This window comes from Cydia fagiglandana, chromosome 7 (genome assembly GCF_963556715.1).
Source record: "Cydia fagiglandana chromosome 7, ilCydFagi1.1, whole genome shotgun sequence".
In the NCBI taxonomy this organism is placed as follows: domain Eukaryota; kingdom Metazoa; phylum Arthropoda; class Insecta; order Lepidoptera; family Tortricidae; genus Cydia; species Cydia fagiglandana.
The window spans coordinates 1,472,262-1,485,327 of record NC_085938.1 but is presented as its reverse complement, the minus strand read 5'-3'; the positions used below and the strand labels follow the sequence as shown (position 1 = coordinate 1,485,327).

Genomic DNA, 13,066 nt, shown 5'->3' with positions numbered 1-13,066 from the left:
TGTCCGGTGTCAAACCGTTTGCCCTTATCGCCATCTGCCACTTGCACAATGGAATGCATTCATGCCGCGTTTTTATCGAAAAAGTGCATTTTGGGTGAAAGGGCTTTTTATCGGGGAAATTGTGTGGTTTTTTTATAAGCGGGGTGAGTTTTTTGATCGATTAGGGATTAGAGCAGCATGTACATCCGTTAAGGTGTCGGTTATAACAAGATTTGAATATTTACGTTGAATAAGAAAATGGTCATTGTTTTAATATATGTAATATAATGTAATATTTTAATTTGGTGTTAAATTTAAATAGCCACCCAGAGGCCTTTAACATAATCAGTGTACCCGACTGTCGGGTATACTGTTCGTAGCGACACGCTACATACGGCGAAACCGTGACTACGCGCTACGAGCGTAACCCGGTGCACTTAGTGGCAATGAATGTATTAAAATGGCCATCTGTTACGTATACCTCGTTTTTTTTTAGCATTACAAATAAGGTAAACAATCTTGCCGTGTCTTTTAATTGAAAAACACATTTTAAAAATAAGTTACGGCAAATATGTAACAATTATGAATCTAATACGATCATTTATATTCTTTTGCTTTCATAAGTAATAGTTTTGATTTTTAAAAAGCGTTTTTCAATTAAAAGACATGTCAAGATCGCTTACCTTCTTGCAAGTTCTTTCTAATGCTAAAAAAACGAATTATAGTTTAAATCTTTATCAATTGGTATTTTTTATTATTGGGCCGCTACAGATGCAACTATGATTTTAAAGAGTAATTAGAAGGTAAGAGTAATTCAATATTCATTACAAAACATATTTAAAAAAAAATCCTGCTAAAAAATTGGGAATATAACGGGAGATTTTTTTAAATACTTCTATCGCTTAGAATTACGCGTAAGAAGTCGCAAGTATTTAACCAAATTTAATTACTATTAACAACATTTACTCCCAGGCTTGAAGGCCCTAAACAACCATGAGAAAAATTGCGACCAATTTTTTTCCCAAACTATACTTATAAGTATTTGTAAATAACCTAAATCCACACTTGAGTTTCCGCATCACTTTTGTCACTTTGTCACCTTTGTAGCTTCCAGTAGTGACACGGGACGTTTCAAGTGGGATAATGTGACAATTACATGGCGTTTAAAAAGCCGTGAGCATTATAGGGTTAATTTGGTTGTGTGAAAGTTTATTTAGGACTTTTTAAGTGGGCCTGTGGTTTTTGCGAGCGGTGTTTCCGTGGGAACTGTTTTTGGTACCAAAGTCTAATATTTTTTAGTAGCTATAAGTATTTTAATTCCAAAAAATATTGATTGTCAAAAAGAATTATTTAGGTTCAATGACATGCATGACCAGTTAATATGGACCAAAGTGTACAACAAAAAATCGACTGACTGACTGTAATGAAAACGAAATGAATGGTACCTACGACAAATCTATGGAATGATGAACACTTTTCTCCCTAAAAATTACAATTTTTCAAACCAATCAGACACGTGTATTATTTGTAGAGCCAAAGAACTCAACGCATAAATAAGTTTTTGGCAAAAATTTCATTTTTGGTACAAGCTTTTATTACTGACTGTACCTACTTTTCTTACGACAGACAACTAATACTCATCGAGACAATTCTAAAAACTCCTAACACAATTAGGTTGGGTTGTTTCATCACAGAGTTCCTATGGCCACCTCCGGTCTCCATCATCAGATCAGCTCGATGACACCATAATATTGCATTGTCACCCGACATACGTATGTATGCAAAATTTCAGCTCAATCGGAAACCGCGAAGTGAATCAAATTTAACTTGCAAGATTTGATTACAGACAGACAGACACACAACGGTCAAGTGAAAGTAAATAAAAGCTTGTAATAATAAAATAATAATTGAAGACCACCGGATCAGCAATAAACCAATTAAGAGGTACTTAAACATCACACATGCCATAATATAGTCATAAATACCAGCACGTGCCTACTACCCATTTAACCACTTATTAGTATCATATCATCATATCACTTTAACTCAATCGAGAAGCGTTACTACGAATCGCACGCGTCACTCACGCGGCTCGCACGCGCCGCCGTCCGCCGTGTTTTTTAAACAAATAAAATTGCCAAAGTGACATACTGTGAGCTTTACAAGTGGGACATTTGGTAAGCTATTTATCATATAGAAGTAAAATCAGCAACGTCCACAGTATTAACTTGTGGATAGATAGATAGAATACTCTAACCTCTGCTCGTTTGGTTGCCATATATTGTAATAATAAAAAAAAAAACAGAACAAAGCTTTGACTGGGCACTTTAACAAATCTGCTTTTCACTTGCTAACCAAGGCCTTAATAAAAAATCATAATGCAATTTAACTAAATTATATACTGTATTAATTAAAGTGCAGATGTGCTTTCGAGTGACGTCACTGTTGTCTCCACAAACAAACCTACAACGCTACAGTTAGTTTTCAATCAATCTCGAGTACACGAATACAAAGTACCAAATGTTACAACGTTTGGTGGCAACCCTAATTTTAATATACAGTCACTATTACCTTTATAGCCTATAATAATACGAGTGAATTTTGCGTGAGTCAGCTTCGATTTAAATTGGTAACGTATGTAAATGACACCGTTGTAATAAAGACCTTATTCTTTTGAATTACGGTTGAAATTGCTTCGTGTTAGTGTAGCGTGCTTCGTAAAGTTTTCAAGTGTTTACGCTTGGCAAGAAGACAAACAAAATAGGTAAAGGAGCCACTGACTGGGCACATGCAAGTTTAGTTTGATACTATACACATTGCACATTTGGCGTTCGAAAATCATTTAAAAGTTTACTTTATTGAAGTATCATCATCTCAGCTATAAGACGTCCACTGCTGAACATAGGCCTCCCCCTTGGAGCTCCATACGTGCCGGTTGGAAGCGACCCGCATCCAGTGCCTTCCGGCGACCTTAACAAGGTCGTCTGTCCATCTTGTGAGTGGACGTTCTACGCTGCGCTTGCTAGTCCGTGGTCTCCACTCGAGCAGTTTTCGATCCCATCGGCCATCTTCTCTGCGTGCAATGTGGCCTGCCCATTGCCACTTCAGCTTGCTAATCCGGTGGGCTATGATGTCGGTGACTTTTAGTTCGTCTACGGATCTCCTCATTTCTGATTCGATCACGTAGAGAAACTCCGAGTATAGTCCTCTCCGTAGCTCGTTGAGCGACTTTGAGTTTTGAGATGAGGCCGATAGTGAAAGACCACGTTTCGTTATTGAAGTATAAATATAAAAAAAACTACTCCTTTTTTTGTAGGTCAGGTCGAGCTGATTAAATCATTTTGGACACAGGAGTTTGCCAAAAGAACTCTGTGATAAAAAGACGCAACCTATTGTGTATGGATTTGTTACAAATGTCTCGATAATTGCCTGTTGAAAGAAAAGTACAGTCAGCAATAAAATATTATATCAACAATATTTTGGACAAAAAAACTTATTGACACCTATTTGGCTTACCTTTTCATAATTCCTTGTTTACAAGCTTTTATTTAACATGCAATGTAACTATGTAACTGTGTTTGTACGGATCAAATCTTGCAAGCTTAATTTGACCCAGTTTCCACGCTTCCAATGTAGCTCAAATTTTGCATACATTATGTAAGTCGGATGAGTCCGATGAGTATTAGTTGTCTGTGGAAAGAAAAGTACAGCCAGCGATAAAATCTTGTACGAAAAATGGAATTTTTGCCAAAAACTTATTATGTTTAACCACTACAATATTATATGCCATCAATGCCACCGTGCGTTCATCTATAGCACAAATATATTCGGTAAACTGCAGAGTAAATCTCCACCAATTTGTGTGGTGCCGATTCATCTCGGGATTAGTGGCTGGGGGAGCTAATAGTTATGAATATTGCGGCCGTTATGGCCGGTATTATGACTATTTACAATATCGATAAAATCGATGGCTAATATGTGGATGTGTTTTGATTTTACGCCCTGATATTCAACTGGTTATGCTACGAAGTTTATAAATCTAAGGCCTTATTCTAGGTATTTATTTATTGACGATGAAAAAAAAGGAACATACTAAGTACAGTAAAAATTGACCAAGCTCAAGAACCTTTCTGCCATAGCTACTGCTGGCCGGTAAGTTTACAGCTAGGTTCGTAGTATTTCTCTGAACATTACATAGTCTTATTAAGCAGACATCGTACATTTTCCAGCATTTTTGGTGCAGCAGAGTGGTGTTAACGGAATTGGTGTAGATAATTTCAACTGAAATGGTAAATTAAGGTTAATATTAACGTAATTAACGCTAATTAATCATTAGGGTTGAAATTATTTATACCAATTCCGTTAACGCCACTCCGCTCCACCAAAAATGCTGGAAAATGAACGATGTCTACTTATTAGCCTGCGGGCAAACACCGGTCTACAATAACTCCATCAAAACGACATAAAATCATTAACCAACCCCATTAAAACGCCCCAAAATAGGATCACTTTAAAAAACTAAAACCAACAAACTTCCTCCGTTACAAGTTTATAATTTGCTGACCATGTCGCTACCAACATACAAGATTAAATCCACTCTATTATAAACCTTAACACGTTCACATAAAGTCTTATTTAGTTATACATTCCTCGATGTAGAATGCATCGCCTGAAAACGAAAGAGCATCAAGTCTGTTCGATATTATATTTAAATCTAAACCCTAAAGCATTTATAACAAAGTCGAATTCACTTTGCATTTCTCTCGTTCTTACGTCACTTTAGTTTTGTCCGTATACTAGTAAACTTTTGTGCCTGTAGTGGTAGCGAAGTTGGTAAAGTCGTATTGGTTTAGCGGACTCAGTAAATACGCGGATGAATATTAAACAAGACGGACAAACAGACAGACAATGACTCAATTAGCCTCGGGCTGGACTTGCATGTGTTTTAGCCTTGTTAGCTTTTTATTGTATGGTCAATATTGCTTGATTGGGGTGGTATTTTTATTACGGGTTTATTGATGTAAGCTTGAATTTTGAGTTTAAAATGAAATCTGTTTTATTTTAATTTGCAGTGTTTTTACCAAATTAGTAGAGTATGTATATTATACATGGATATTATATTAGAAATGGATATTATACTGATACTGAACTAATATTTCAGGCTCCTTGCTGTGCCTACTGACAAAAAGTTTCCAAAATGGAAAAAATCTAAATTTTGTCATACTACTGTATGAGTATTTGAAGAACGAAATTTTCGTTTTCCTGCTTGTGAAATAATACAATAAATTCACAGCCAGAGAACGTTTCAAACTTTTTCATCGTATTTTGGAAATTTGAATAGTAGACACGACAGAGCTAATTTCAAATGTTAAATGCTGAGGGCATGAAGACTATCATAGAACTATACTAGGTAAAGGACTAGGTACTTACATAATAATTATTATGTAAGTAGATAGGTAAGTACCTATATATAGGTACATAAGATGCAATCGTAGTGCCATCAACCTTATATCAGAGAGCCATTTCAGCAAATGAAGTCTCGAGTGCAGAAAAATAAACAGAATTCAGTTGTTCCAACTAACAATCGAAACTACCGAACTATTTGCTTATTCCAAGTATTATTATTATTTTCCGAGGGGTCCAAATGCGAAGGATTAGCCACCATCGAACCCGACACTAACCGCGAGGGGCACTTAATTACATTTGGCAAGGTTGACGTGACGACGCGATTTGGGGAATACCGATTTCGGTATACAAAACTGACCTGAGGGGTAGACGTCGGCGGACTTTCTCTGATCAGATCGGGGAAATCCTGAAGAAAGGCCAGGTCAAGAGCACCCTAAACCGGCGAGCGTGTATGAGGAATGTTATGAATGTGAAGTAAGCGAAAGAGGTATGTCAGGTTCGAAGCAAGTGGAAATCCGTGGTCTCTGCCTACCCCTCCGGGAAATAGGCGTGATTATGCGTATATGTATATGTAAACTGAAACCCAGAATAAACTCTGCGGTCGAGTATTTAGCAAGAATGCGCTCGAGTATTTACCAAGAAGATAGGGTACGTGAGCCACCTAACGGCGCACCAGAGAGTGGATCAGCTACACTTTTACGTGTTAAAAATTGCCTACTCCAGAGCACACAGTCGCTGTGGCCGAAATCGGTCAGGAGAGCATTATCATCCTATTCAGATAATAATTTCTTGTTACGAAATGGTTATGGATATGATCGGGCAGCTGTCAACAATGACATTTCTTCAACTAGGTTACCTAAACCTGGTACCTGGTACATTTCATCATCATCATCTCAGCCATAAGACGTCCACTGCTGAACATAGGCCTCCCCCTTTTGGGGGGTGAATGCCATAATCGCCACGCTTGGCAGGCGGGTTGGCGATCGCAGTCGAGTACACCGAATTTGAGGGACGCTGCTGCCCGTCCACCCGTAGTTTAAGGACATACCCGGGTCAGGTAATACATTTGCCATTCAGTTATTATCAAAGTGGCCATGTGTCCGGCTCGGGTCTCAAGCTATCTCCATACCAAAGCGGTTTAACCCTTTACCAGGCGAAGGGATATATTCCTCCCACATCTTGTATCGGTTACCGTAGTCAGGTTTTAACTCCAAACCTCCTTACAAAATATTTTGTCAATCAAACAATCAAAAACAGTAATACCGTACCTACCTACGTATGAAGAAACGCTATTAGTTCCTAGGGGCCTGGTAAAGGGTTAAGCGTAAAGTCGTAAACAGACAGACAGAATTACTTCGGGTTTATAACATTAGGAGGAATAGGGATAGCAATCAGCTCTGGCATTATAAACAAATAAAATGCGGCGGAAATGGAAATGTTCTCAATATCCTGTGACGAATGGTAAATTAAATGTCGTTCGCTATTAACTCGCAGATGTGAAAATAAATCTGTGTCGAAATGGAACCGATAAAGCGTGACGAATGCATTCATTGTTTTATAATTATACTAGCGACCCGGCTTCACAGGGGTTAACAAATACTTACTACTTGCATCTAAACCTTCCTCAAGAATCACTCTATTGATAGGTGAAAACCGCATGAAAATCCGTTCAATAGTTTTAGAGTTTATCGTGAACAAACATATAAACAGACAGACGCAGCGGGGGACTTTGTTTTATAACGTGTATAGTGATAAGTGATAAAGAAGCCATTTAAAATGACTAAACAATGAAATTGGCACAATCGCAACCTGTATCACGCGACAAAAACGTCGTAAGCTGTGAAATTAATTCATGGCGCTTAAAGGTATAAAGGTGGCCACTGACGAGCCTTCCAACAGTCCAAATAGCGTGGCTGCAATCCAAAATCGGTCCGTGAATGTCAAAATTATTAGGATGCCGTCCATTTAGATGAATCCATTGTAACGGCATTCATTTGGAAGGCTCGTCAGTGACCTGCTTTACGCGTTTAGGTCGCGAAATACAGGTTGCGATTGTGGATTGTGACAATTTCATTAATTTAGGTAGTCATTTTAGTATGCCTTCTTTATCACTCCGCTTCTATGGTTTGTTGTCAACATCAACCCATGATGCAGAATACTGGTTCGGTGTGCCGATTCTATACGTTAATAATAATAGTTCAATGGTGTAGTGTAGGTACTTATGCCTGTCTTTCACATGTTAAACAATTTTAATTTGAAATTGGGCATCTTTCTTATATTATATTCAATGGAGCTTTTTTAATGTTTCTTCTTTTAACATGTCCAAATTACCTCAATCGAGGTATGTACCACCAATGGTGTAACTCTGCAGTGGATTAAAGGACACAGCAACTCACGAGGTAATGATGCAGCCGACATCTTGGCGAGAGGTGGCTCGGAACTGAAGGTGGCAGGACCTGAGCCAATCCTACCTCTGCCATATGCCTGGCTCCGGAACACGCTGCGACACAACACCAAAGTAAAACACCAACAATACTGGTCTAACCTAAGCACCTGCAGGCAGGCGAAGGAAGCCCTCCCGACACTCAACCCCAATCTGTCGCGGAGGCTTCGACAGCTGAAGAGACCACAGCTCCGGCTTATAGCTGGGGCAATAACTGGACACGCCTCATTTAACAAGCACCTACTAACCATACGTGTTACAGATAGCCCCCTCTGCAGAGCATGCATGGAGGCAGAGGAGACAGCCGCCCACGTCATTCTCGAATGCCCAGGGGTGGCAAAATACCGGGCACAACACCTCGGCTCACCGGGGTCTCTCCCAGAAGTCGTCGGCAACGTCAAGGGTCTGCTAGGCTTCTTGATAGAATTGGGTTGGCAGGAATAGTGCCGCCAACCCATCACGCAAAATAGGCGCAATATTATGACGTCGAGTTGCGGAAACCAAGCCCGCGAAAACCTATAACCTATAACCCTACCTCAATCGACAAAAAACGTGACAGTTTCTATTCCACTAAATTTATTAAAAATATATTTTAATGATCTTGATCACATCCGTCCTCGCCTGATGCATCAGAATATGGTGGAAAATCGTCATCGTGTAGTCAATATTTCTACGCACCTACTCAAATATTGGTCACCTTTGTTAGAAAGCTCTACCGTTACCATTTGATCACATAAACAATAATAATATATTATTATTACCAATGTAATGCTATAACACCCAAATCATTGGACCAAGCAACAAAATAGGCCGTAACGAATTTCCAAAGCAAACATTACTTTTCGCAACTCAATTCTACGGGTGCCCTATTACCCCCTACGATAACTTTAATTTTACTTTCAACTTTCCTTTAAGTCAAGTTAACAAGGTCGATATTTCTCTGCTACAACTGTATGGGTAACTTAGCTCGGCTGTCACAAGAACCACTTTAATTTTTCTCTAAAGCTTCTCTTAAATCAAGCGCACAAGGTTGATTTTCGATTAACTCGACGGTATTAATTCTGGTAGGGTTGTCAAAAGATCTTTAACAATGCGCCGGCGCATTTAGGGTGCGCTCCCATTCACAAGTTTTCGCTCTTTAGCGTGCTTTGTTCCACATTTGATTTATATTCATACCCGCTTGTACTGTAAGCGGTAAATCAACTATGAAGCTCGTTTTTTTTTTGACACAATTCTGGGCTTAGACTTTTACTATTTATGCCACTTGATATTTTACTTATTGCTAAGGTTCTTTTTTAATTTTTGCACTACCTAACTATGGTTTAAAGTAAAATACTAAAATGTTGTAGAAAATATTTATTACAAAAAAATTAGCAAAACATTTCAAAACTTGACTAGACTATATACTCTTTGGTAAATGCTGCATGGTACATTTTTATTGTCTAAAGAAACATCACAATATTATTGTTCCCTATAAATTTTATTCTAAACATTATTTATCAAAATATATAATTCATGAAAACCTTTCTAAAATTTAGTTCAGCAATCCGCTTATTCGCGTAAAATTTCCTAACATAATGTACTTAGTTAATTTAAAATCTTTTTTTTTTCATCGCCACTATTAGAAAGGTTTTCACGACCGAAATTTACTTAGGCCCCTACATTACAAAATTTATTAAAAATATATTCTGTACACAAATGACTAGAAAACACAACCGTTTAAATTTGAGCGTTTACAATACTTGGTCTATTATAAAAATTCCTGTACATTCTTTGGTCATTGTTATAATAATTATTCTGATAATTATATTCACTTATCCTACTATAATCCCACTCATTATGTCCATATATATTTGTATATTCTCCATAATTAGCAGTATAATCTTCAGTCTTCGGGTATCTTTTGTTCTTCGCCGTGTCAAACGCATTTTTGAATATTTCGTAATTCTTTTGATTGAAATATTCCTCGGTATTACCAACATCATGCATATTATCACCATTAGTAATGCAAGGTACATAGGGTTTTTGGTAGAAATAGTTTTGTTGGTTAGCGTTTTCGGCATAGCTTGATGGGTGAGTGAAGAAACCGCTGCCTGTTGTTGAAGTGATACAGTTTCCGCCTTTGTTATTGACAGATACTGTCACGTTTCCAACATTTATGAGAACACCTTCAGATGTTTGCATAAAGTTACAACCGTTTGGAAAAGGTTTACTATAACCCTGGAAGCTTCTGTAACTGCCATCACTGTTGAATTCCTCAGTCTTATTATTTAATGAAAATATATCTCTGAAAGCATCTCTTGCGATTTTCTCATGAGCTGAATTATAGTTTTGAAGTTTATCACAATTTGAACTGAAATTATCAGTAGTCGCTTGCCCGGAGTTGATGTTGTCTAAAGATTCCAAAGTTTGGCTTAAAGCGAATATGTAATTATGAGCGAACCTTAAAGTTTCTATCTTAGTTAACTTTGTGTCTTCAGGAAAAGTTGGTAGCACACATCTGAGCCTATCGAGAGCTTCATTTAGCATGTGCATTCGATTTCTTTCCCTATCGTTGGCCTTCATTCTTCTATTCCTCTTTATTCTCATTAATTGAGTCGGACTTTTACATCTTGATATTCTGTTTTTTCCGTTCGCGTTTTTCCTTTTCGGTTTGTTCGGGTCTTTTGGTTTCCTTTCTTTTTTAATTGGTGTTGATGTCACTGCAGTGTGTAAGTTCTCTTCAAATGCCTTAACATCTTCGATTTGGTTTTGGAAAGGGAATTCATAGGATTCGCTGAATAGTTTTCTTCGTACTTCGGATTTGATCGGAGTGACGCAGATACCCTGGTCTGATGTGTTGTGTTTCAAGGGGGTGGACGTGGTGGAGGTAGCGTAGGAGTCATTATGTGACTTTTCGAAGCCTGAGTCGTTGCTGCAGATGCTGTCGTTGAAGTCGCAGTAGTCGTCAAAGTTGGTGAACATTTTGAAGTGTACCTGGAAGAGAAAATAGAATTTTAATATTTATATTTTGGTGAATCATTGGTGTATCATCTTAAAGTCATAAAACTTACAAGTCAGAAAAAAGAGATTGACCTATGGTCATGTTAAGGTGATAGGAAGTATGATGTAATGATACGGCCCACAGATTACCAGTTCACCGGACGATATCAGCCTGTCAGTTTAACGCAAAAGGTGACAGTTCCGAACAACTGACAGACTGATATTGTCCAGCGAACTGGTAATCTGTGGGCTCCTTTATATAGCCTATTTCGAAAGCAAAACCCCAAAAAATTAGACCATCAAGACACCCTTCTTGACTTTGACTAATTGCAATTAAAACAAATGCTAAACGCCAACAATGTGGCCATTACTCCCCTATGTTTGGAAAGTAATTTTCCTGTCCCGACAGGTGACCAGTGCGTGACCAAGTTGCAACAGTTGAACTTTATCACTTCCTACTTCCGGTGTGTGATTTCCGGCTGAGGGGTTGGTTTTGGTTGACTCTTGAATGTCGCTAATTTAATGTAATAATTTCCGCTCTAGTTCGAGAAGCAATTGCTCGTGTAGGGCTTGATTTTAAAATTTATTGTAATAGTACATCTCGATGCTAGTGCGGAAGAATGACATTTCCGCACGTGTATCGAACGAAGTTTTTTAATACAGTTGCGAAAAAATAAGAAAAACATTGTTAATCGTACACTAAACAAAAGTGGTAACAGTGACAGCTCGGTTAGACGTCGTCTTTAAGTATATTATATCTATGGGCGTTTGACAGCTATTCCGCTCCATTCAGTCAACTTATTAAGAACGGAATTTTCAATATTGAATATTAAAAATTAAACGTGTTATAATGATGAAGAGGTAAGTAATTAAATATGAAATATGTAATATTTTTCGTATTCTTACATTAACGGTAGGTTTTTATGCTGATTACGACGTTTAAAGGAAACTAATATTAACACTCATCAATAAGTAGTCGTGGATTGGAACAAGTATAAATTTAAAAAAATTGGAAAAGTAAAAAGCACTAGTTCGAGATAACCAACTTTCCGCACGCTAAACAGCTACGTAAAGTAGCACTTTTTGAGCAACTGTATTAAAAAATTTATTTATGGTTTTATGACATGTCAAACCACCTTTTAGGCACGGACGCGATAGTTTTTGTGTGTTTTTAATTTTTTATACAGTGTTACTTTCAGGATTACTTTGATTCGGATCTAAGTCAGTGGGCTTACCGCGAACCACGTTCGTGTTGTCACACTTACGTACGAATTTACAAATGCGACAGAGAAGCAAGTGTACTGGAGTCAGTTATGTAACGCTGCCATACATGACCCAAAAAATTTTTATTAAGCTATGAGCTTCATCACATCTGATATTTGAGTAATTCTAAGCATTTCTAGCGTGAAGTGGGGGGGAGGGTGGGGTACAAAGACGGCCGCCATCCGTCATCTTTAAAAAAAATCTACTCTGGTCCTGGTGGGTACTAGGGCAAGTTTGGTATCATTTTCGTATAAACCAAAGACGTAGAATTCATTGCTGATATTTGTTTTTTCAATTTCATAGTAATTTTACAAGAAAAACGTAAAAAGGTGAAAAATTTGGTTGGAGATTTTTGCTACGCGGAGCCGAAACTACAAAAGATAGAAAGTTGAAATTTGCGCACTAGATTACATTTATAAAGTGTACAAGAGATAAGAAGCGATTTTGAGAAATTCAACCCCTAAGGGGGTTAAAAAGGGGATGAAAGTTTGTATGGGGTTCAAGTTTTATTTTAAGCTAGGAATTTGAAACTTCGTAAAACGATATATTATTAAAATACAAGAAAACTAATTTCAGCGTTTTTGAAAATTCATCCCCTAAGGTGGTGAAAAAGGAGTTGAAAGTTTGTATGGATATCAAAAAAATTTTCGAACGCGGGACTTGAATCTTTGTATTTGGGGATATTATTAAAAGACAGGAAAAGTGATTTCAGCGTTTTGTAAAATTCATCCCCTAACAGGGTTAAAAAGGGGTTGAAAGTTTGAATCCATTACAAATCCGAGTAGACACACATTTCTTATTGGCTCCCAGGCTTGAAATGCTTAGAATTACTCAAGGAACATATGTGATGAAGCTCATAGCTTAATAAAAAATTTTTGGGTCAACTTTATAACTGCTTCCGCTAGTGGTTCTCGGTAGGCCCTCAGGCCCATAGTTTGTTAAACCTGCACTGCAGCACCATTGACTACAGAGTCGTGTCTAGATATTTCTGCC

At 37.7% G+C, this 13,066-nt stretch overlaps 1 protein-coding gene across 1 annotated transcript; it reads right to left on the bottom strand.

Annotated features, from left to right (window-relative positions):
* Positions 1-9,504: 9,504 nt before the first annotated feature.
* LOC134666271 (basic helix-loop-helix neural transcription factor TAP) lies at positions 9,505-10,811 on the bottom strand. The gene has a single exon (XM_063523423.1). It carries the CDS (start codon positions 10,790-10,792, stop codon positions 9,548-9,550), a length of 1,245 nt encoding a protein of 414 aa, XP_063379493.1. The 5' UTR covers positions 10,793-10,811; the 3' UTR covers positions 9,505-9,547.
* Between the last annotated feature and the right edge of the window lie 2,255 nt (positions 10,812-13,066).

Excerpts from the sequence above, each read along its gene's own strand:
- LOC134666271 (XM_063523423.1), bottom strand. The coding sequence starts at position 10,792 with ATGTTCACCAACTTTGACGACTACTGCGACTTCAACGACAGCATCTGC.